At 46.0% G+C, this 25023-nt stretch overlaps 1 protein-coding gene across 1 annotated transcript; it reads left to right on the top strand.

Annotated features, from left to right (window-relative positions):
• The first annotated feature begins 1662 nt into the window (after positions 1-1662).
• PRCC (proline rich mitotic checkpoint control factor) lies at positions 1663-24297 on the top strand. Its single transcript, XM_059051452.2, has 7 exons — positions 1663-2603; positions 12548-12595; positions 15185-15751; positions 18010-18105; positions 19805-19948; positions 21962-22027; positions 23860-24297. The coding sequence occupies exons 1-7, from the start codon at positions 2133-2135 to the stop codon at positions 23944-23946; spliced, it is 1479 nt and encodes a 492-aa protein (XP_058907435.1). The 5' UTR covers positions 1663-2132; the 3' UTR covers positions 23947-24297.
• Positions 24298-25023: the final 726 nt, after the last annotated feature.

A 25023-nucleotide genomic window follows, 5' to 3' on the forward strand; every position in this document is an offset into this window, starting at 1 on the left:
CAAAGCATACCAGCTGCGAGGTAGGACTGGAAGGTCTAGTTTCTCAACAGGGTTCTCAGTGCACCTGCTTTGCAATCAACTGAGGAGTTTCTTAAAAATTCAGACTTCTGGGCCCCACCCCGCACTTAAGAGGAATCTCTTAGGCTGGAATTCAGAAATTTGCATATTTAAGAAGTTTTCCCAGTGATCTTAGGCACAATAAAGTTTAAGAATTGGTGGGCAGAAAAAATGCTCTGGGCCTCCAGAGCAGGGAGCAAACAGATTTAAGCAAACAGATGGAGAAGGCAACATATGAGTTTGTTGGTGAAGGCAGGGTGAGATTTAGACACATGGAGAAGGTGGGGAGGAGGGGGCCATAGCAGGCCTGTCTGACGGAGAATTCATGCTTGGGCTTTCACTGTCCCACTCTGTTGTTGCCATCATCATCGCCCCCCCTTGTCATCCTTTCTATCTTCCTCTTTGGCCTCCTCCCCAAACCTCAACAGTCTTTATGGGCTGAGCTCAGTAGAGTCTTCTGCTCTGGGAATTGGGAGATAGAGCCCACACAGAGGTGGTTTGGCATATATAAGATATGCAAAGAGTTGACAAATAGAGGGCACCCAGTCACAGGCAGATAGGAAGGGGCAAAGATGAATTAAAGAAAAGGACACAAAATTACAGGCGGACAGGGAAGGACAGCTGCAGAATCACGGGCAGACATATGTGAGCTGGAAAAGGACACACATAAACATGGATAGATATAAGAGGCACTCACAGAGACCGATGAATAAGGTCACACACAAAGTCACACGAATATCGGGCTTCCCTGGTGGCGCAGTGGTTGAGAGTCCGCCTGCCGATGCAGGGGACACGGGTTCGTGCCCTGGTCCGGGAAGATCCCACATGCCGCGGAGCGGCTAGGCCCATGAGCCATGGCCGCTGAGCCTGTGCGTCCGGAGCGTCCGGAGCGTCCGGAGCGTCCGGAGCCTGTGCTCCACAACGGGAGAGGCCGCAACAGTGAGAGGCCCGCAAAAAAAAAAAAAAAATCACACGAATACCAAGCACGGACACCCAGATACAAAGGACATATGCAGACAGATATGGACTCAGGTGATGCCTCAAATCTGTGAAGGGGGCTCAGATGTAGCTGGCCCCCTTAACCCACTGGGCTGAGGGGAAGGGATTAACCTCAAGTACCAGGCTCTGCCTTCCAGGGCCCTGCCCATCTTTCTGTCTCACTGCAGAGAGAGGTCAGGTGTGCTCCTGGATATGCACCTTGGTCAAGGCGAGGGAGATCACTTACTCCCTCTTACTTCACATTTATTTCAGCTCTCAGATGTTTTTAATTAGGCCAGAAGTCTTGCTTCTTTCTGGCTCGCAGCCCAATTTCGTACAGGTGTCTCGGGCCCTGGCTCTTCTTGGGGTGTTTTATTCCAACTCGGGGTTTCAGTGGCCTCGGAAGCTTCATCAGTTCATTTACAAACCTCTTTTCCTTTAAGCTATGTTCCCTCAATCCGTCACCTTCCCAGACTCCCTCTCATTCCCGACCTCGCTTGCAGTTTCTAAGAGCACTACGTCTCCCATAAACCTTAGCGCCCAGGCAGCTGTTTTAGGGAACTTCAAGTACCGAAATGCTCTCCTATCCGTCTCCGTGACTACCGCGGTGACCGATGGGGCTCGTAGTTACCTAGGAATTGTCAGGAGACCAAAAAAACTACTCATTCCAGGAGTCCTCGTGTCAGAGGCGGGTTTACCTCCTGTCTTTCTCCGCACCCGTTAATCCTTCCTCGGACACCAACTCCCGCCGTGCTTTGCGCTGAGCTCCCTGCGGCAGAGAATGGTGCTGTGGTCAAAGTGTTTTCTGGGAGCTGTAGTTCGTATATTGGTGAGACGAGGAGGAGGTGGAGTGACTCGGCGGCCATTAGCTGTGTGTAGTTGCCCGGGACTGGGAGCTTAAGTGGAGAGGGAAGGCTTATTCGGTGGAAATCAACTGTGGGCATGGGCCTCTACCGGGGCTACCCCTAGAGTACGGAGAAGGCGGGCTTTTTGGTTCACCGCCCCGCTAACTGGCGGGGCTCACTAGGCCTCCGGACATCCCCGGTGTCAAGTAGGCCTCGTCTGCCGGCAAGGGCGCCCCAAAGGCGGGAGGCGCCATGTCGCTGGTTGCTTACGCCAGCAGCGATGAGAGTGAGCCGGATGAGGCTGAGCCGGAGCCGGAGGAGGAGGAGGAGGCGGCGGCCCCTACACCTGGGCCCACTTTAGGAGGCTTGTTCGCTTCTCTTCCCGCGCCCAAGGGTCCGGCCTTGCTGCCTCCGTCCCCCCAGATGCTGTCCCCAGCCTTTCCCCCGCCGTTGTTGCTGCCCACACCCACCGGAGACCCCCGGCTCCAGCCTCCTCCCTCCTTGCCCTTCGGTCTGGGAGGCTTCCCCCCACCTCCAGGCGTGAGCCCGGCTGAAGCGGCGGGAATTGGGGAGGGGCTGGGATTGGGGCTGCCCTCGCCCAGAGGCCCTGGCCTCAGTCTGCCTCCCCCTATCGGAGGGGCCGGGCCCCCCCTGGGGCTTCCCAAGCCAAAGAAGAGGACAGAGCCGGTGAAGATTGCGGCGCCAGAGCTGCATAAGGGGGATGTGAGTATCTGAGGAGGGCACCCTCAAACTGTCCATTGGGTTTGGGCATGGGCTCAGCTGTAGGAGGGACTTGTGGAGATTCCGAGACTCCCTCCTGTAAATGCATCCGTTTATTCCGGACCGCTGGATTCCTGGTACAGTGCGATGAATTGCGCTGAAGTTTGTCAGCTTTGGGGAGTTAGGGTGTTTGTCCATGCGGGTTTCTTCAAGCTGGATTCGCCTGCAGAAGGGCCATATACCATCACCTGGCACTGACAGGCCCAGGCTTAGGGACACTTGGTTCCACTCCGCCTTGTTGCATCTTCACCGCAGGCCATTTTTTTGGTTTTGTTTTGTTTTTTCCTCTCTCTGTCTTATACTGACAACAGCATAAAATCTGGCATCTGAGGTAACAGGAGACAGGATTCCTGAGCCCTTGCTGAACATTCAGGACTAACCTTTTCCTTTGCCTCTGAACTTAAAAGCATCAGGGTTCGGAACGAAAAGGATAGGAATCCTGGATTCTGTTTTTGAGGGGAGTTAGGGAAGAAATTGAGTATTTGTTGAGTACAGATCATTTGCCGGGCACTGGCCCTTTCCTTCAATTGTTACAGAACTCTGGGAGATAACATTCTCATTTTTACAGATGAGAAACAGGTGTCCAGTATGCATGATCTTACCTGGCAAAGGGCAGAGTGAAGATTAAGGGATTATCTGAACTCCAGGCCTGTGCCTCAGTTTCACGGTTTAGGTATTTCTCAAGCCTAGGTGAATTAGGACATTTGGGTCCTAGAGAGGCAACCAAGCTCTTGTCGTTTTCTGAATGTTGTATCAGAAAAATTGAAGGCCTTTTCTGGAGTGAGCGCTTTGGGGGATAAAGGAGACAGCCTAGGTGGCAGGTAATACTTTAGAGTTATTTGGAATTCTTTTCATTCTCTCTCTTCTAAAAGGTTAATTGGGTCAGTCCCTGGCTCACCTTTGGTAACCCTCTTAGAGAAGAAGCTGATTCTTGCCCTTTCTTTTCTTCAGACTTCCGACTCTGCCTGGAGGCTATTTCTCTTCTCCCCCGCCCCCCGAAGTCCTAATGTTCTTTCCCTCACCTCTTTCAAATCTTGGCCTAAAAGACAAGTTCTCGGTGAGGACTTCCTAGCCGACCTATTTAAATTGCAACTTCCTGTCACACGCTCCTCCCCATCCCACTTCTTTTATTTTTCTCTGTAGCACCACCATCTAAAATACTTTACCACCGTCTAACATAATTTTATTTGCCTTTTTCCTTTTTCTAGTATACAAGCTCCATGAAGGTAGGCTTATTGTTTATTTTATTTGCTGCTATATCCCTGGTGGTTAAAACAGTGCCTGGCACAAGCTGAGTACTACCTAAATATTTTGAGTGAATGAACTCAAATGAATATGGATTTTTTTTTTTTTTTTTTTGCGGTACGCGGGCCTCTCACTGCTGTGGCCTCTCCCGTTGCAGAGCACAGGCACCAGACGTGCAGGCTCAGCGGCCATGGCTCACGGGCCCAGCCGCTCCACGGCATGTGGGATCTTCCCGGACCGGGGCACGAACCCGCATCCCCTGCATCGGCAGATGGACTCTCAACCACTGCACCACCAGGGAAGCCCTGGATTGTTTATAGAAGGAGTTTCCAGAATCTCCTTTACTACCTTGTTCCAAACTTTTTTCCATATCATTTCCCCCTTCTTTCTCGCCTGAGTTTGTCATTTCTAAGTTTAGGTTCCCAAAAAGCCTTGTATTGCTCCACTGAAACTTAGTTTGGTCTTGATTTAACCTGGAACAAAGGAAAGTCCCTGAATAGGATAGAGGAAAATAGGTTTGTTGTTTGGGGTGTTTTCTTTTCACAATTTTCCCAGCAACTTTTCTTGCAGCCTAATTGTGATATATGGTGGAAGATGGCACTTTAAGCCTGCCTTCCTCCACCCTCCACAGTGACGGTGGAAAGGCGCATTTTTAGGTCTGCAAAGGTAGCATTAAGAAAAGTTGCTGGTAGAGGCTGTAGAATCTTCCATTTAGGCTGACTGAAGTGGCAGAAAAACTCTGAGGACTTCTAACTATCCCTCCTTTGTAAGTATAATTCACTAAATTCCTGAGGTGAATTCTGATGTGGATAATTAAAATAAAGCCAAATCCTAGCCCTTAGCTGATCCATTTTCCGATTTTTGTTCTGTTTAAGTTAGTATTTTTGTTTTCTGAACATATAGTTTCTGGGAAGTGTAGCTTAAGAGAGTTCCAAGATGATTAGGTGAGGGTGACCTTTGCCTTTGAAATAGTTGTGGTTCTAAGGCCCTGTGGTTCCAAGCTCTGTGTCTTGTGCTTATTGGGCTCTCAGTAAACATTTGAGTGAATGAATTAGGTTTCCTTAAATAATTTCCCTTTAGGGTTTGGTGCTGAAGTAGAAGTAAGTAACTCTGAATTTTCATTCATTCATTTGTTCGTTCAGTATTGAGCTGCTTCTCTGTGCCAGGAGCTAAGAGTACAGTAGTGAACATGATAGATCCTGTCACAAAAGGAGTTTATGGTCAATGGTGGGGAGACAGACAAGGAAATAGATTTTAGGTCAAGTCAGAGAAGAACCATGATAGAGCTGGTGCCATGGGAGCACTCCTTTGGGGCACTAATCTAGTTCACAGGTTGGGGAGGCTTCCAGGAGGAGTCGATGTCGAAACTTCAGAGATAAGACAGATGAGCAGAAGGTAGCCAAAGAAAGGGGCGATGGAGAGGAGAACATCAGGCAGGGGAACAGAATGTACAACAACCCAGAGGTGAGAGAATGAAAATGCTTTGGGGGAACCTTTCGTCAGGCACCATGGCTGGAGAACATGGGTAGGTGGGGCAGTGATGAGAGATGAAGCTAGAGAGAAAGAGGCTGAGGCTAGATGATAATGGGCCTTGGATACCATGCCAAGGCCTTTGTACATACTTCTAGGGTATTGAAGAGCCCTTGAAGTCTGAGCAAGAATTCTCTCATCACAGGGTGCTGAAAGATCTGGAGGGAGCAAGACTGGCAGAGAGAGTGTGAAAATGGCGGCCTGGATGAGGGAGTAGCGGGGAATGGAGAGAGCTGGAGGCTCCAGGTCTTTTTCTGAGGTAGACGTTTTAAGACTAGGGAATTGATTGGATGTCATGGGTGAAGGAGAGGATTCAAGGATGACCCCTTGCCTTTTGGCTCAGGCAGCTGGGAGTGTAGTGGGCCATTTATTTAGGGAATACAGAGGCTGAGCAGATTGGGGATTAGATTTAATTGGTTACAAGTATCAGAAACTGCTCCCAGCTGGCTTAAATGGAAATGCGTCATAAATATACTGAGGTACCTTGGAAAGGGCCTGGAATCAGGAATTGGAGATCTGTTGGAGACCCACACAGCTTCTCTTTGCACATTTGATTCATTCTTCTTTGTCTGCAGACACACTTCTTAACTTTTGTTGCAGGTGAAAGATGGCCACCCATACCTCCTTGGTTTTTAGTTCCTTCCTTTTAGTGATTGGCTCAGATTGACCTACAGTCTTAGTCCCAGTTCTGGTTTTCCAGGGGAGAGAATATGATTGGTTTGGGTAAGCTCATCAACCAGCTGCAGTCAGGGGACAGGGTAGTACCACATCTCTCTCTCCAGGTGCACTGCAAAATCAAATTCAGTCAGCTTTTTACTTATGTGAGGAATTATGAATGATCCATAAAATGGAGAAGCATCTTTTCCTTTTCCCTTCTTACTGTTCTTTTTCTGAACGGTGGTTTATTGTTGATTTTGCGGGCTTAGGGGATGCAGACTTCTAAAATTAGGATACCAAAAAAACAAAATTAGAGGAATAAGTTTGCTGTAAGAGTTTTCTGTCATATAATGTGCATTACAACACAAATAGAAATTTTAGGGTTATCTGGATTAGTATTACCCATCCTTTTAGATTGTTTACCCAGGTAGTGGAAGATTTGAAGCTGTGAGATTGCAAGTTCACTAATTTTGCTCATTTCTGTTAACCAAGTAATATAAGAGTTGACTGCGGTGGATTTAGCTAAGATTTAGCTCTAGATAGAAAGGGAAGGAGGAGGGCACTAACACCTGTGGGGCACTTGCATAGTGTCTGACACTGTGCTGGGCACTTAAGCGACTCTGTAAGCTAAGTGTTATCCCTAGTTTACAGGTGAGGAGATAGGAATTTGGAGAACAGAGCTAAAACCACACAGTTTGGGAGTAGCAGAAGTCGTATTTGTACCCAGGTGTGTTCTGTTCCTTTTTATCATAGTGCCTACCAAAAAGATAGGAGAACCTTGAGCACCCAGAACTATGAAAGTGATACGATGAGCAGTGCAAAAGTGGGAGAGAAAATGATGTCCTAACTGAAGGGCAGATGTAAGAACATATTTGAGACCAAAGGGTAAAGAAGTTGATGAATCTAGCTAATTGGGATAATAGCAGAGAGGAGTGTAGAAGTGATTAGAGTTTGGAGCCTGGGGGTAGGGGAGTCTGTGCTTGGGCCCTGATTTTCTTCTTGGCTCCTGGCCCTGGCAACTAGTGATTGCTTTTTTGGAGAGGGAGTCTGTCAGAACCAGAGCCTGGAGAGATAAGAGGGAGGCTGCCACGGGGAATGAGGCTCTGATAGATTAGCAGATCCCACTGGGCCTGGCTTAATGGAAAATGTCTGTTTCCGTTCTTGCTCAGCAGTCTCTGGGTGTGTGTGTCTTGTCACTCTTGGCAGCTGGAACAGAGAGGACAGTGGTGGCCATTGAGGCTCAGGCTCTAATGAGGCCAAGAAGAAATACAATACTTTCTTCTTAAGAGACATAACCGGTTTGTGTCTCTAAAACCCGGGAATGCCTGTTCTGGCCCAGCATACTCTTCCAGCCCTGGGTCCTCCCGTATCTCTAGCATCACCCTTCTTTCTGGGTCTAATGAAACAGACCCACTCAGATCACCATTTGCTGGTCTTTAGCATTCTCTAGGAATTGACTCCACAGCCTCCATTTAATATACTCCTGTGGAAAACAGTTCGGCAGGTCCTCAAAAAGTTAATTAGAATTACCATATGATCCAGCAATTTCACTTCTAGGTGAAAAGAATTGAAAACAGACTCACACAGATACTTGTATTCCAGTGTTCACAGCAGCACTACTCACAGTAGCCAGTAGCCAAAAGGTGGCAACAGCGCAACAGCCCAACTTATCAACAGATGAATGGATAAACAAAAGTGTGGTATATACATGCAATGGAATATTATTCAGCCTTAAAAAGGAATGAGGGCTTCCCTGGTGGCGCAGTGGTTGAGAGTCCGCCTGCCGATGCAGGGGACACGGGTTCATGCCCCGGTCTGGGAGGATCCCACATGCTGTGGAGTGGCTGGGCCCATGAGCCATGGCCGCTGAGCCTTTGTGTCCGGAGCCTGTGCTCCGTAATGGGAGAGGCCACAACAGTGAGAGGACTGCGTAACGCAAAAAAAAAATCATGCTAAGTAAAATAAGCTAGACACAGAAGGACACCTATTGTATGATTCCATTTATATGAGGTACCTAGAGTAGGCAAATCCAGAGATAGAAAGTAGAGTAGAGGTTACTGGGGGCTGGGCAATAGGGAATTATTGTTCAGTAGGTACAGAGTTTCTATTTGGGATGATGAAAAAGTTCTGGAAATAGTGGTGATGGTTATACAATATTGTGAATGTACTTACTGCCACTGAATTATACATTTATAAATGGTTAAAATGTTAAATTTTGTGTTATATATGTTTTACCATGATAAGAGAAAAAAAACCAGTATACTCATGTACCTCTCACCATCAAGGAAGTTCTTGTGTCTTAGTCAAATACTGTATTTAGGCTAAGCCCATTGCTTCTAGGTGGTTCCTGATAGCTGAATTAATTTTTCTTTTAAATGCTCCAAGACAGCTGTATCCCCCCCCACTCCAACCCCTACCCTGTGACTGGAGGATATATGGCACATCTCTTAGCTTTTGGCTTATTTATCTCCTCCTTTTTGGTACTCTGAACCAAAGTTTATTTTTTTGTTTGAGATATTTGGATAATTCCTTGCTGAGCTTTCCTTTTGCTTCCTGTTAGTTTTCATTCAGGCCCCCACATGCCCATAAGTATTTTGAGTGGCATCTAGACCTCTTTTCATAGTGAACCAGTGAATTCTGTGTTCCAACCTCTTTAGTTGGCTAAAGTTAGTTCGGGGGGCAAGAGGTGGTTCTCATTCTATTTCCTCACTCTCCCAGTGGCCCTGGACTTCCTCTGTGGCCCTGGGTAGATTACTGAATGTCTCGGAGTCCTGTTTGTCAGCTTTAAGAGGTAAAGATTTATTTTTACCCCTCCTTCAAAGATGAATAGTCATGACTTAAGTGTTTAGGGGCTCAGCACATTTTTTTTGAGGGTCTTAGTGTTCTGTTTTAGGGAGTCTGTCATATTTTGTGCCCATCTTGAGATGATTTGTAGGTTAGTACAAAATGTTCAAAGAAGCATGATTGTGAGTAGCCATAGCAGTTCTCTAAATCCAGAATTAATAAGGTGTTCCTAAAGTCTTTGTACAGTGTGTGTGTGTGTGTGTGTGTGTGTGTGTGTGTGTGTGTGTGCGCGTGCATGCTTTTAAACTTAGGTTGACAGTGTAATGGAAACAATCTGACATTTAAGGAAAAATTGAATTTTCTTCCCACAGCTGATCTGGCCTTCAATTCTATTAGCTGTGGGACAGTTTGCCTACACTTTCAAAGTAGCCACTTTCTGTTTGTCACAGGATCTGAAAAATAAAAATATGCTTGTACAATTTTATAAACGTATTGATAAAATTTTATTTTCAGATTGTTTCCATTGGACATATTGCCTTAGATGTTAAAGTTTAAACTTGCCTGGGGACTTCATGAAAACCTTGTATACCCCATAGTGAGGTAGGGCTCTGTGTAGTCTGCTGGAAAGGAGAAAAGTCTGCACGGTCAGAAGACGAGGGAAATGGTCAGTAGCCCCTGAGGCAGTGGGAGTTTGGAACAGAGAGAAAAGGTCAGAAATGCTTGGGTGTTTGGGGCTTAAGCCTTATTCTTCAGTTGTGTTTGACATCTTGACAAACCAGAGAGAATAGTAATCCTTGAACTCTGTTAAGAATTTTAGTTTATATACATTTTCATGGATAGTAGCTCATGCAGTCTTTAGAACAATGTTGTGACATGGATAAGTATTATTGCTAACTGAGGCTTGGGGGGTTAAATGGCTCTTTGGGGATCCTCCCAGCCAATGAGTGGCAAAGCTGAGATTCAAACCTGTATTTCTGATGTTGTGCCTTGTGCTCTCGGCTGTATCATGTGGGATCTAGTGGGATCTGATCAGTGTGGATCTCAGGTCTAGACACGCACAGCTCAGCTGCAAAAGCATGACAGGTGTCGCTGCAAAAGCATGGGAGCCTAAACTGATTCAGGTCCTGGTTCTGCCACGTACTAGCAATTATTTAACCTCTCTGAGCCTTATTTTCCTTACCTGTAAAGTTGAGGTAATAATGCCTACCTTGAAATTTTATTCAGGATTGAATAAAAACTTGTGAATAAATTGCCTGACACATAGTAGCTACTCAGCAAATGACTGTCCTGTCCTTTACTGCCCTTTCTCTTACCCCCATATTTAAATACTAAGACAGATTTCTCTTTTTTTAAAAAATATATACTTATTTATTTTGTTTATTTATCTTTGGCTGTGTTGGGTCTTCATTGCTGCACACGGGCTTTCTCTTGTTGCAGTGAGCAGGGGCTACTCTTTGTTGCAGTGCATGGGCTTCTCATTGCGCTGGCTTCTCTTTGTTGGGGAGCACAGTCTCTAGGTGCATGAGCTTCAGTAGTTGTGGCACACGGGCTCAGTAGTTGTGGCTTGTGGGCTGTAGAGCACAGGCTCAGTAGTTGTGGTGCACGAGTTTAGTTGCTCTGCGGCATGTGGGATCTTCCTGGACCAGGGCTCGAACCCATGTCCCTTGCATTGGCAGGCAGATTCTTAATCACTGTGCCACCAGGGAAGTCCAAGACAGATTTCTCTTAACAGGTTTTTTTAATACTACAATTGGCAGCAGTTAGTAATTAAAATCATTTTGTGCTGACTACTGTGAGGTAATATTGAACTGTAAGACAGAGCCTTGGCTGTCAGAGTAAAGGGAAGAATACGCATGTGAAAAATGTAACATTTACAGAGCAAGCACAAATGAATCATTGTTAGCATGGTGCCACCCCAGACAAATGAATAACTTAGGGACACAGAGTGAAAAAGAGCAAGGTGAGCTTCTTCAGAAAGACTGTAGGAGTTTTGAGTGAGGAAGTACAGAGTGCAGACTGACAGGAGAGTGAGAGGTGTCAGTGATTCAGGTAGGGGAGAGGGAGTAATAAGGTGGGGGACTTACGTGAAAGAAAGCACAAATGGAGGATCAGCCAATTCTCTGAGGGGATGTTGGAACCCACTTGATGCCCTTATCTTTTTACTGCCTTTATTACAGTTATTTGGGTCCTTGTCATTCTTCTTAACTGGACTGTAAGTTTCTTGAGGGCAGGGACTTTTTCATTTCATGGCACACAAGAAAATCTTTGAATTACAGTGGGGGAAGTGGTACAGGCTGTGCCTCTGGAAACCAGTGGGCCAGGACTCTACCTGCTCCAAGCCCTGCCTGATGCCCTGTGGGCTGAGTGGATCAGTATCATCATAGTACCTATAACCCAGCCGTAAGACACCAGTTGGGAAGCTCTGTCTATGGTACCTGGCACAGTGTCTTGCATACAGTAGGTTCTGAGTAATGATGATCAAAAAGTCCTTGTAGCACACAAATCCAAAAAGGAACCTGTATACTTCACTGGCGGTCCAGTGGTTAAGACTGCACTTCCTCTGCAGAGGGTATAGGTTTGATCCCTGGTGGGGGAACTAAGATCCCGCATGCCATGTGGTGTGGCCAAAAAAATAAATAAATAAAAATAAAATAGAAAAAAACAAAACAAAAAAACCCCTAAAAAACCCCAAAAGGAACTTGTGAGATATGAGGGTCAGTTGAGAAAGACAGGCAGAGGATTTGAGTTCTTTAGAATCTTGGAGATGAATAGGATCTTAGATTCTTGCCTAATCACCTTTATTTACAGATTCCCTAAACCAAGGTTCTAAGAACAAATGGAAAACTTTTAAGGTTCTCAGTTTGGATATTAATTTTTTAAAATAAAATGTGAAAGCTTGCTCTTCATATGCTTTGCATCTTTCTGATAGTTGGAGATGCTGAGGAACTGGTATTGAGCTAAATGTTTAGACATTTTTAGTGTGAGAGCTTGTATTAGAAACAATCCTGATGAGTCAGAGGGGTAACACAGATGAGTTCCCTTCTTGCTTCAAATTCTCACAGTCATCATTTGCTCACCTTCTTCCTGGGCACAAACAACTCTGTCTGGCAGACAATAGATCATACTTGGAATGGATTTCTCCAATGGCTTTGACCTTTAATACCTCATAGAAGAGTAGTTAACATACCACTTAATCCCACCGGAGTTCCCCAGCCCTGTGGTTATGTAGTCTATATAAGTGGTTTTAGAAGTGAAACTGTGATTGGGTGAGATTGTGAGCCAAATCCCATTCATCTTCCAGTGGACAGATTTATAGGAAGAAGAATGGGTGTAGCTTTTTCTTTCCACCAAAGACTGAATGGGAGGAAGTAGTCTTAATTTAAAGGACTAGAAATGGATGCTAAGAAGGCTGTGCAACAGGTCTGGAGGTATGGGAATGAGTGACCAGGCGTGGTCAACACATACCTTGTTCTCTGAAGCTGTTTGAGAGCAGGAAGGAAGCTCTGCTTGTTTGGCTGGTTCTGGGGGGTGCACCTCTCATACAGAGGACGGGCTCGGAGAGGATGATGGCCCCTGTTGTCCAGTCCTTTATTTAATGTCCTTCATTTAATGTGAGTGCTTCTCCACTGTCCTTAAACAGTGAGGCCTTATTCTGTTTCTTTTTCTCTTAGTCAGATTCCGAGGAAGATGAACCCACAAAGAAGAAAACTGTCCTTCAGGTAAGCATTGTGACATAATAGAAGCCATTTCTTCTCTTCCCATATTGCTTCCTGAAAGACGGGAAATTTCCAGGTCAGGCTTAGAGCAAATGCAAGTATTGGACGACTGCCTGTTTGGTTGTAGTTTTGTTTTCCTGATAACATCAGACCTCGTGCTTCTCTACCCTCTCCTCCCTGTTCCCTGGCTTCAGCACACTGGCGTCTCTCCTGGAGGACAGGCGTGGTAGGGAGATGAATTGGAACTCAATTTGATTCATTACATTTCAGGTAAAAGGATTATTTAGGAACGGTAGAATAAACGGATTGGTCAAAATGTTGTTATGGAACATCTGAACTTTAAAATTATCCATCTTCTCCCTGTCTCATTTTTAACCTGGAAAAGAAACACTTAAATAGCACTTACCAGGCACTAAGTGCTATACCAGTGTTTACTGATTTAATCCTCCTAATAGTGCCGAAGTCATAGCGTTATTATCATCCCTATGTTATATACAAGGAAAACGAGAGCTTAAGGAACTTGCCCAAGGTCAGACAACTAGTGAGGACAGAGCTGGGGTTCAGACTGAGGCAGTCTGACTGTAGAGTCCAAGCTCTTATCTGCTGCATTTGGCTGCTGCTCTGTCATCAAGACCAGAAGTCCTTAACCAGACAGTGTCAGGAGATGATCTCGCTGCTGTTTCCTGTTTCCCTTTGTCCCTGTGCCTTTATTCTGGCTCCTAGAAGTTTCTTCGTGTTCAGCTCCACAGTCGGTGATTTATACACTCTCTGACCTCATGTTGATTATATGCCTCAGGAAGAGCAAAAGCAGTTCTGCCTTGAGACTTCCCTGGGGGCGTAGTGGTTAAGAATCTGCCTGCCAGTGCAGGGGACACGGGTTCGATCCCTGGTCCTGGAAGATCCCACATGCCGCGGAGCAGCTAAGCCCGTGCACCACAACTACTGAGCCTGCACTCTAGGGCCTGTGAGCCACAACTCCTGGGGCCTGCGTGCCTAGAGCCCATGCTCCGCAACAAGAGAAGCCACCACAATGAGAAACCTGTGCACCACAACGAAGAGTAGCCCCCGTTTGTTGCAACTAGAGAAAGCCGGCGCGCAGCAACGAAGACTCAACGCAGCCAAAAAAAACAAAACAAAACAAAAACAGTTCTGCCTTTATAAGGTTGCTGTCTCATGATTTAGGTATATGATGCTGAAGTTGCTCCTTCCCCTGACTCTGTTAAGGTATCACTTCCACGGCTGGGAGGTGTTAGAAGGACAAAGTCATGTGAAAGTTAGAAAGATAACTAGTGAGAGTGATGTTGTGTCCATGTTTGTAGTGGGTGATGGAGGAGGAATCATGGAAGATACTGACTTGCTGAGACTGAATGAAGCCAGTTGTTCTCTGTTATCAGAATGGCTTCCTGGAAGACGTGGACTGGCAACTAAAGAGATGAGAGGACACTGGCTCAGAAGGCACCCCAGGAGTAAAAAGCAGTCTTCTAATGGTAGGAAGAGATGAGTGCATAGAGAAGCTCTGAGCTGTTAAGGCAGAGTATGGACCCACTACTGCAAAGGGATGTAGCCATGATCCCAGATGTATCTGAGAAGTCAGACACTTTGAAGGTAGCCTGAGGATGTGCTCCACCTGCCACCTCAGTCTGCTTTTTATGAACCTGAGCCTCTGGGGTCTACCAGGCTGAAATGACCCAAATCTGTGAACACAGACAGCAGGGAGAAGAGCCCATTTTCTGGATGAGCAGTTCTGCCTGGCCTGCTTGACTCAGAAGTCTTATTTTACTCATTCTGGGCATTTCTTGGCTGAGAGAGCTGAAGTACATGGGTACTCCAGGACGGTGACACAATGACCTTATTCCATTCTCCTTTTTCAGACTGACACCTCCCTCAGCCCTGCAGTTAGGCCAAGCTGGTCCTGTAGCACATGCAAAGCAGAATCCCAGAGATTCTTAAGAATAATAGCAACTCTGGTTGGGCTGAGGAACACTGGATAGGCTGAGCCAATTAGCTTACAAATTGATAAGTTAAATGCATGACTCTGGCGTAAGCAAGCTGAATATATCCCATCTGTAGGGCTTTTCTTGGGTCGGGGAGGGAACTTTTGGCGGTATGTATGAATGTCTTTTTTGGACATAGGCTTGCTCTTGACTTTGAGTGGCAAGCCAAAGGAAGCAGGGAGTAATCCCATGTTAAGAGGAACCTTTAGGACATAGAGGTTCAGTGATCAGCTGGAGAGAGCCCTGGGCTTTTTGGGAAGAAGGATGATGTATTTGCCAAATGTATTATCATATTTGCAAAAAAATCAGAGTCAGGGAAGGCTTTGTGGCAGAAGGAAGAGGAGCTGGGTTGAGATGGATGAGGGAAACAGGGATGACATCTTACCTTGGGAGAAGCGGACAGCAGAATGGCCTGAGGTAGGAGGAGTCAAGTCCAGTTTGGATGACGTTAGTGGGCCGAGGTAAGACGGAAACAAGGCTGGTAAGGTTTTAGGCTAGAGCACATATCTGTAATGCTTGTTCTTAATGTCAGTAGTATGTATCATAACATCTCATTTGTCATCTTTCTTCCCTCTTTACCCAAACCTGGGCTCACCAGGGATCCAGTGAGGGGACTGGTTTGTCCGCCTTGCTTCCCCAACCTAAAAACCTGACTGTGAAAGAGACTAACAGGTTGCTCCTGCCCCATGCCTTCTCCCGGAAACCCTCGGATGGCTCCTCTGACACTAAGCCCTCCAGACAAGCTTCTAAGACCAAGCCCTCTTCTCTCGCCCCTGTTGTGGGCACCACAACCACCACTCCATCGCCCTCTGCTATCAAGGCTGCTGCCAAGAGTGCTGCCCTGCAGGTGACGAAGCAGATCACGCAGGAAGAGGACGATAGTGATGAGGAAGTAGCCCCTGAGAACTTTTTCTCCCTCCCTGAGAAGGCCGAGCCGCCTGGAGTTGAGCCATACCCTTACCCCATTCCCACTGTCCCTGAAGAGTTGCCTCCAGGCACGGAACCAGAGCCGGCCTTCCAGGACGATGCAGCCAATGCCCCCTTAGAGTTCAAGATGGCAGCAGGCTCAAGTGGGGCCCCTTGGATGCCTAAGCCTGGGGATGACTACAGCTACAATCAGTTTTCCACGTATGGCGATGCCAATGCCGCTGGTGCTTACTATCAGGTGGGTAAGAGGCATGGAGGGCAGGCCAGGGAATGTTGGAGTATGGCTGTCAGGGAGAGCTTTGAGCCAGTGATATGGGCTCTGTGGCATCACTTTGGCAGAATTTATGAATCTTCTGGTGTCTTGGTTTTCCTGTACCTGTCAGGCCTCAAAACATACTGCCTTTATGCTAAGTCTTGAAGTCTGATAGGTCGAAACACATAATTGACCCGTTTTATTCTGAAAACAAAATGTCATTGTAGGAGCTGATGAAAGGTATAGGGAGAAAGTGGAAGAGGAGCAGTCTCTAGTCTTAGAGATCCCAGGTAGCTTCTGCAGATGTGGGTGAGGAGGAAAGTGAACTGTGGCATAGACTCCTAGACAGCAGTGAGTCCATGAAGAGTTCTGGAGGTGGGGAGTGCTGAGGACTGCAAGGGAGAGGAGGGACTACGGAGGACAGGAGGGAATCTAGAGAGTCAAATGCAAAAGGGAATAAGGAGAATGGTGAGAGGCCTCGACTGAGTCACAGGAAGTTGAAGGGACTGAGGCAATTCCCTGGAAAGAAGATGCTGGAGGACCATAGTTTGGGCAGAGATAGAGAATGGGGTTTGAGGGTGGTTTGGAGTTTGAATCTCAAACTATGTGAGTCTATTACGTAACTGCTTCTCTGAGTCTCAGATTTCTCAGCTCTAAAATGAGAAGAATACTAGCAACTTCAGGGTTGCTAGGTAGAATTACATTGGTTTAGCGTGGTGCCTGGAACATAGCAAATGCTCAGTAAATGGTTATGATAACTTTTTATTCAAATGTTATTTGGAAGAGCTGTTTAAATTGTTCTGTGTGGCCTCAGAGAGTGAGAATATATGAGAGACCAGGTTGTAAATAGGTTTAAGAAAGACTTTTCCAGTGGTCAGAGCTTCCTGAGATGGAGAGGGCTCCCAGGAGTTCGGGGACTCACAGCAGTGGTGGAGGTGGAACAGAGGCCTCTGGCTGGTCCTGTGGCCGGGCAGCTGTAGGAAGTTTTCCTGCCAGCATGCGATGGTTTCAAGACTTCAGTCTTCTTCAGCCACTGTGATTCTCTGAATGGTCAGTGTTAATATTACCTACAGTCTAGGCAGTGGGCTTTGAAGGGACTCTGTTCTGATCAAAGACTTTGAAAACTATTTGCCGTTAAACCTTGTTGTATCCTGTAGGCTGATCAGGGACAATGCATCTCCCCTCAAGGTTGTTAGAAGGAAGGAGGAACATGAGTGTTTTGATCTCTTCAGCGGGAAAAAAAAAAAAAAATCTAAGAAACCACTAGTTTACATGCAGCAAATGAGTATGAGTTGGAATTCTGTATGCAGTTATAAACACTATTGAGGTAATCTGTGCAAATTAAAGCACTTTAAATACACTAGGGGGCCCTGCAATTTAAATGTATGTTATTATCAAACTTTCAATGACAGTTAATTACTCTGGGTTTTTATGTATTATTTTTAGTCAGAATTAAACCTTATTTTTCATATAGCTCACTATAAAATGAATGTTTTTAGGGGAGCGTTTCTTGGAGTTCTGGGCAAAGGTGGAAGAATTAGGAAAAAGTGCAGGCAGGGAGGAAACAGTTTCTCAGCTCTGTGGCTGCCTGACTTGGCCACAGTAGGGCCCTTGCCCTTGCCTTCACCCCTCTTCCTCTAGGATCCATAACAACATCTGGACAGCTCACCTCTAAGGGGTAATCATCAATTCCTGAACTAAAAATCTGGTAATGCAAACCTGGTTTGTTCCCAGCTTTGTAAATTCTATACCACCCTTGTAGTGGTTGATTTTTATCTGAGATCTGCAACCTCCCTGCCGGTTATAGGCTATCCCCTGTGTCCAGGGTGCTAGATAGGACGAGGAGCAGGAATGGCATGCCTCACACCCTCTCACCTCTGCTCACGCTGGTTTTTACTGGGGTCTTACGAGCAGGAGGAGCAGGGCTGAGGCACAGTAGAGGTCAGGAGTGGGAATCACTCTTGGGAAGCAGCCAAGGGAGCAGGGTATAAATTGAAGCCAGAGGGAGTGTCATTATTTCTTATCTCTCTTCCCTAAAAAATATCCATCTGGATGGTGCAGATGAGAAGAAAGTCTGGTTCTTGAGTTATAGGGTAGGTCCTTAGGATCTGTGCTTTTACCAGTCCATTTGAGGGTCTGTAATGTGGGTGTGGGTGTCACCACTGCCTCTTTGATGAGGGTTTTCTTTGTCCCCTCTCCACTGTGCCCTCAGCTGGTGTGTTTCTTTCCCTCCTTGACTGCAGGATTATTACAGTGGTGGCTACTATCCTGCACAGGACCCGACTCTGGTCCCCCCACAGGAAATTGCCCCAGATGCCTCCTTCATCGATGACGAAGCAGTAAGTTAACAAAGCACAAGTGACCATCTTTGACCCCTGGACACCAGGTTTCAAATCTGAAGCTAAAGGAAATTCCTTTTTTTTTTTAAACTACATTCATTTAGGATTAGGTTTGGCAACATGTAATTGAGAAACTTCAAGTAATACTGGCTTATGTAAGGGAAGTTAACTTTTTTCTTCATAAAAGAAGGCTAGAGGTAGGTAGGTGAAGGCTGGTATGGCAGCTGCACAAAGTGGTCAGGGATCCATCCCCTTCTGATCATTACTTTGCCCATCCCTAGGTTGTGGCCTTTATTCTTACAGTTAGTGATAAGAATAAGAATGTAGATAAGTCCGCTACCATCATTACTGCATACCAGGCAGCAGAATGGAGAAAGAAAGTCACCTTCCCTTTTAGGAGACTTCCTGAAAGTTCCTAAGAACACCTCCCATTCTATCTTACTGACTAGAACCTGGTCACATAGCCATATCTAGTTGCAAGGAAATGTAGTCTTTTCTCTGGGTGGTAATATGCCTAGCCAAAATGTTGGGTTCATTCACACTAACGGAGATAGGGAGAGTGGATTTGGGGAGGGAACAGCAGCCACAGTAAATAACCCTGTGTTTCACATCACTGTGTTCCCTGCTGCTGAGCTTTTCCCCAACTCAGCACAAGGGAAGATGAAAACCCCATGTCTTGTGGCCATCTGGTCATGTTCAGGAGATAAAGTATTCCATCTGTAGGGAGGTCACAGCCTATTAGGAGTGGGTTGGAGAAATAGGGGATTCTACCTCTTTGCATGTAAGTTCTTATAAAAATAATTTTCTTCTCACCTTTTCACAGAAAGATGTGCATCCCTTTGCAAACTTCTGCCTGTGGTTAATACTGTGTTCATCCACCTCCCTGTGTATATCCTCCTTGACAAGTTCAGTAGTTAGGCCCTTTTTGTTTTAAGCCTAGGAGGCAGCAGAGAGCTCATCCAGTGGCAAAAGTCAGCTTCTTATGGGTAGAGTGACCCCAGGAGGCCTTGCTAATCAGACCACAACCTGGGTTTCATTGCAGGTTTCTGAGTGTTGTTGAATTTAATTCCCCTTTACTCACACTCCTTCTAGGCACATCTCCTGGTGACTTGTGGTGTGATTTTTTTTTTTTTTTTTTTTTTTTTTTTGAGGAGGAGGAAAGAGTAGCAGTCTCCTAGAAAATTTGCCAGGTCTTTTTTTTGAGGCTTCCTCTCTCCCCATCTCTACGTTCTCCTTCTCTAATGTCTGGTCTGGTGTGCGGTCTGCTGATTTGGTGACACTGAACCAATGCAAAGGAACAGACATGTTAAAAGAACCAATTTTTAGAAGAGAAATCCTAAAATTTTTTTTTTTTGTACCCTTAATTTGAAAATAGTATGCAGTCCTTTTAGGCAGATACAATTTATAAATAATTTGGATACAAATTCATATCAGTGATTCTCTGCACTCACTTATGTTTGGGAATACATTTTGGCCTTCCTTTCCCTGAGGCCAGGAGAACTTCTGAGAAGTAGCCTTTCACTTGGCTTTAAGGCCACTTGGTAGGTGGCACGGTGAAAGGACATACTGCATAGAGAGAATTAAGAGTGCAGTGGACTTGGGGAGGCCCAAAACCATTCCATAAACTCTGGATCCTTGGTGACATCTCCTGACCCCCTACCCAGACCCCCCACTTCTGAATTTTTTTCCCCTTTTCCAGTTTAAGCGGCTGCAGGGCAAAAGGAACCGAGGGAGGGAGGAGATCAACTTTGTGGAGATCAAAGGTGATGACCAGCTCAGTGGGGCCCAGCAGTGGATGACCAAGTCATTGACAGAAGAGAAAACCATGAAATCATTCAGCAAAGTAAGTGGGAAAGGTCTAGTGGGTGGCCAGAGCAAAATCTGGCCCCATACCCCATTGTTACTGTCCCAGCACCTTTAGCAAACACCTGTTCCCCTTGGTACTGGAGAGTACACCAAGCCTCCCAGATAGAGCTCCCGCCTTTCAGAATTTTGCAGCACTTTGCTCTCCATCTGGGTGGTGGAGTCTGGTTACTGACATTGGATGGTTGAAACAGTTTCCTAACCTGCAGTTGGGAAGATCTCTGATATGTGTGGCTCCTTCCCTGGCTGGACAGGATCCATAGCTGCTCTTCCCTCTCTGCAATCATATCCCTCTCTCCATCCTGTTAAGTTGGGACCTGGCACAGCACATCTGTGAGGTGTGGGCACAACAGAGCCTCAGAAGCCCTGGGGTCCTAGGTGCTGAGTGTACATGTCCTTCTCTCTCCTTTCTTTCCATTATTTATTGTAGCCAGCTGTAGTCTTTTCAGATGCTTTATTCCTCACATTTCCCACACCATACTCCTACCTTCTCGCTGCCAGTTTTCTTCAGTCAGTATGATGAACATCTCTTCACCTAGTAGCTGAGTACAGCAAATGTGGACATTTATGAGCCTGCCACAGGGGGGGAAATGTGGGGAAGCCCTGGATTCTAGCCGAGCACCAGCAAGGCCAAGGTTGGGCATTTTATTCCCTTCTCTATCCATTTTCTTTGCTTTGTTCTGTGGCCACAGATGGCCATCTGAGCCCCAGCCATTTGTTTTAACTGAATGTTGGCGGCCATACAGGACAGAGCAAAGGATTGTGGTTAGATCAGCATAGATCCATCATTGTTTACTGGAAAAACCACTTAGGAGAGCATGCTCTACTAACTGTGGGTCGAGAAGCATCATCACATAGTAATAGCTACTGTTGTCAGTGCTCACTGTGGGCCAGGAATGGAGCTGGATGTTTTATGTTTGTCATCTTTAACTGTCATATTAAATGATATTAAATAGCATCAAGGAATTGGAGTTTGCTATTTTCCAAGGTCTAAGTTTTTTTTTTCTCCATCATCTCATTGTATGGAGCTAGATTGAAAAAAAAAGGAGAGAAAGATACAGTTCCTGTCCTTGAGGGGTTTACAGTGTAGTTGAGAAAAAGAGATTTAAGGACACTTGAGTATAAATGATTATGGTGCAGATTGATTACATAAGTGCTGAGGAGACTCCAGAGAGGAGTTTTGGGAGTTGGGTGGGGCTGATTAGGAAGCTTCTAGTCTGAGACAAGGCTGGCAGAGGACAGAAAAACCGCAGAATGGAAGTCCAGACCAATATAGACTTTGACAGTAAATCATTTGCATCAAAGTTTGGTTAGGTGTTCAGTGCAGTTACGGGTGGAGGCTGGAAGACTGGAGAGAGGTAGGGTGATGGTGAAAATCTAATTCCAGGGAAGTTGTTTGTTGGCAGTTACTAAAATGAGGGAGTGGGGTTTCAGCCAGAGGTGATTGATGGGAGAGAGCTTGGTAAGCAGTAGGTAGGAGATAGACTAGACATCTGGCCTCACTGGGGAGAGGTGGACAGAGATGAAGAGGGCCTACAGGGAAGATGGGCAGAGGGGGTGGTGAGAGGGTCTGGAGGGTGGGAGGAAGGTCTCCTGTACCCTGGCACTTCAGCTGTTTTAGACCGACTGCAGGCAGTAAAGCTGGTATCAAGTGCCCACTGTGGGCAGAACACCATGCTTGGTGCTGGGGGCGGTGTGGGGTTACTTACCAAAGACGTAGTAGACAGTCCTGACCCCACAGGATTTCCAGTATAATGGGGATGTTAGCTGGCTATTTTAGGCAAGTAGTCTGAGCTTGGGATTTTTGCATAATGGCTTTAATAAAAACAACTGTAAGTATACAGACATAAAAACAGCTCCAAGTTGACTTTTTCCCCCTAGGATTTGGGCTGTGTATAGTTGGTTTCTTAATGCCCAACCTTGCCTCATTGGGGCACATGAGAAACTTCCACTTTTTTTTCAGTGGGTTAATGATTGATTTCTTCCCTTGCAGAAGAAAGGTGAGCAGCCAACAGGCCAGCAGCGGCGGAAACACCAGATCACGTATCTGATTCATCAGGTGAGAGGGCTGAGAGCCCTAGGGCAGGATCCCTGTAAACCTGGGGATTTGAAGGCTGAGATCTAGGCTAAGAAGCTTCCAGCAGGCACCCTCCCCAGTTCTCCATACGGCCACTAGGTGGGGATGTGTCCTTCAGAATTCTCCTGCTCTGCATCAGTCTCACCTCAGATAAGACTCAAGTACAGGTGCTTGGAATAAACTCTGTACGTGAAAATTCAGATATTCAAAGCATAAAGGTAAGAGGGGAGTGAAATGGTTTATCATAGGGTTCTTTCAAATAGGAAGTTTATCTGATAATTTAAAAAACTTTAGGACTTACCTGGTTGTGCAGTGGTTAAGAATCCACCTGCCAATGCAGGGGACACGGGTTTGAGCCCTGGTCTGGGAAGATCCCACATGCCGCGGAGCAACTAAGCCCGTGCGCCACAACTACTGAGCCTGCACTCTAGAGCCCGCGAGCCACAACTACTGAGCCCACATGCCACAACTACTGAAGCCCATGCGCCTAGAGCCCACGCTCCGCAACAAGAGAAGCCACTGCAGTGAGAAGCCCGCCCACCACAATGAAAACCCCATGCAGCCAATAAATAAATTTTAAAAATTAAAAAAAAACTTTAAGGAAAAATTGGTTCACCAACTTTTAGCAAAACATCCACCTCGTGAGGAAGTTGGCTTTATTTATGTTCTCCATTTCTGTGGCAGGAAACATCAGTGCAAATAATTCAAAATTACAGATAACCCAGGATAGCTTCTGGAATTAGAATATGTCTTGGTATTTATTTGGTAGGACCTGGCAGCTTTCAAATATTCACTGAATCACTAAATATCTTTTTGAGACCTACTGTATTAAATGCTGTCAAGGGTACAGACAGGAATAAGACTCTTTTCTGGCCATTTCCCTGGGGAGTGTATATGCTGGTTGGTGATTTCAGTGGCAAAACTTGCTTTCGTTGTTCTTATCATATTTTCACATTCCTTTTCAGGGACTCCTTTGTACCCTTACCCTGTCTTCTTGTTTGTAGGGAAAGAATTTGAGGGTAGGGTCTTTCAGAAATTTTTTAAATTTATTTTTATTTTTTAATTATGTTTTTTTTGCTCACTGCTCCCCTGTAGGGTCTTTTTTAAAACCCAAACCCTTAGCACCCCACCCCATTCCAGGGGAAATGAGCAGGTATCAGCTAGCTTGTGGGAGTTGGGTTGAGGAGCCCCTTTTCTAGGGTGGCGCTTGTACCTTCCCAGAATGCAATGTAGAGCCAGGAGTTTTCGCGGTCAGAAGGAGAAAGCGTTAATTCTAGTTCCTTCCAGTCAATTTTTCACAGCTTCAATTTATACTTTAAAGTGGTGTGAATTTCTAGGGTACCATATACATTGTATTCAACACAACAGCAAACTGTGGCTCCAGACTTAAGTTATTATTGGTTGGTGTCCTGTTTTGACCTGTCCAAGTCTTCGAGGCTGTCCTCTCCCACTTGGCTAGTTAGGTATCCAAGGTAGCCAGTTGTCTTTCTTTCAGATGCCAAATTCAATTTCTCATTTGTCCATTTCCCACTTGAGCACGTCAGTTTTAATTCTAGCTGATGAAGGACCAGGATTCTTGACTCTTTATTCTGCTTAAACCCTATTAGCTCCCCAAAGAGATGGTTTTTCCTTGCTTTCTCAGGGTCTTCCCCTTCTGTTTGAATAAGGGAAAATTAAATCTTACAAGGGATTTGCTTTTTCCACATAATTGTTTTGATGGAGAAAGACTTTAAATTGGGAAGTGCACAGAGGTAAAGAAAAATATTTCTCAGAAGCTTAGTGTGATTCTCCCCTGCGCCCTCTTCCTTGTATAGGCTAAGGAGCGGGAGCTGGAACTGAAGAACACCTGGTCGGAGAACAAGCTCAGCCGCCGGCAGACCCAAGCCAAATATGGATTCTAGGGCTCTGGACCTGACTGCCCCCTGGATCTCCTGCTGCCCAGCTGGCCGGGACCCCAGCTTCATCTCTGGGACCCCAGCTGTTCCAAGCCCAGGATCTCCTTCCTTGAGGACCCAGCCCTCGCCTCTGCGAGAATGAACATATTTGATAGATTTTTCTTAACAAAAGTTAGAAAATTCAGCTCCTTTCTGTCTTGGAGCTAGCAAAGACTCAAGTGTTGCCTCAGAAGGGGCTCTGAGTTCTTGGATGGGAGTTTTGCTCCCTGTTGGGTGTGATGAAATGTTGAACCCCTCCATCTTTTTTTTTTTTTTTTAAAACCAGGGATGTCTGTTGAAATAAAACATTGTCTGACAGATGCTGCCTGCCCTGACCCTTTCCTACTTTTAAGTGAAGTCTCTTTTTTTTTGGACCCTTCTCATTTGTTATCCTGTTCTTGGATCTCAATATTTACTTTGTGTAAAGCAACCTCCAAACTATCATGAGCTGCCTTATGATTACTTTGCATCTTTTCTGAGTACTCACCATCTAACCTGGGGTCATGGCCATTGAAGACTCTAGGAATTGTACGTAGTTTTGTATGGCACGGGCCTGTGATCCCAAATATGGAAAGTATTGCTGATCTCGGGTATCTCTGAAGATTGGGGGAAGTCAAGGAGATTGTTTCTGTGACATGAAACTGTTGTTGGACATGAAAAAGTGGTGAAATGCCTGTCCCTAAAGATGAGTCAAATTTATACTGGTTGTCATTGACCTGGACTGGTTTGGAAGCTTTGCATAGAGCTTGGAGGCTAGACAGATTTTGGAGAGTTCCGGACTCCTGGCTTTTTGCTTGAGAGGGAGGGGCAGGTTGGGTGGGTGGATGGATGGGGAAGGGAGGTGGCAGGGTCTGTGACTTGAGTTAGCTGTAGGGCATTGTGGTGCCCTGGAGCCACAAGATAGGTGGCATGATTCCTCCTCAGAGCAAGGTTCATGTAGAGATGGAAGATACTGGGTATCGCTCACAAAGCAGCATGCAAATCCTCCTGTAGACACTGCTGAAACCTGTTGCTGAGGGTACTGGGACTCGAGCAAGGCTAAAC

This window comes from Kogia breviceps, chromosome 1 (assembly GCF_026419965.1).
Source record: "Kogia breviceps isolate mKogBre1 chromosome 1, mKogBre1 haplotype 1, whole genome shotgun sequence".
Classification (NCBI taxonomy): Eukaryota; Metazoa; Chordata; class Mammalia; order Artiodactyla; family Physeteridae; genus Kogia; species Kogia breviceps.

Coding starts and splice junctions, on each gene's coding strand:
- PRCC (XM_059051452.2), top strand. CDS start 2,133: ATGTCGCTGGTTGCTTACGCCAGCAGCGATGAGAGTGAGCCGGATGAG. Junction 12,596..15,184: donor AGAAGAAAACTGTCCTTCAG/GTAAGCATTGTG, acceptor TGGGCTCACCAG/GGATCCAGTGAGGGGACTGG. Junction 18,106..19,804: donor CCTTCATCGATGACGAAGCA/GTAAGTTAACAA, acceptor CCCCTTTTCCAG/TTTAAGCGGCTGCAGGGCAA.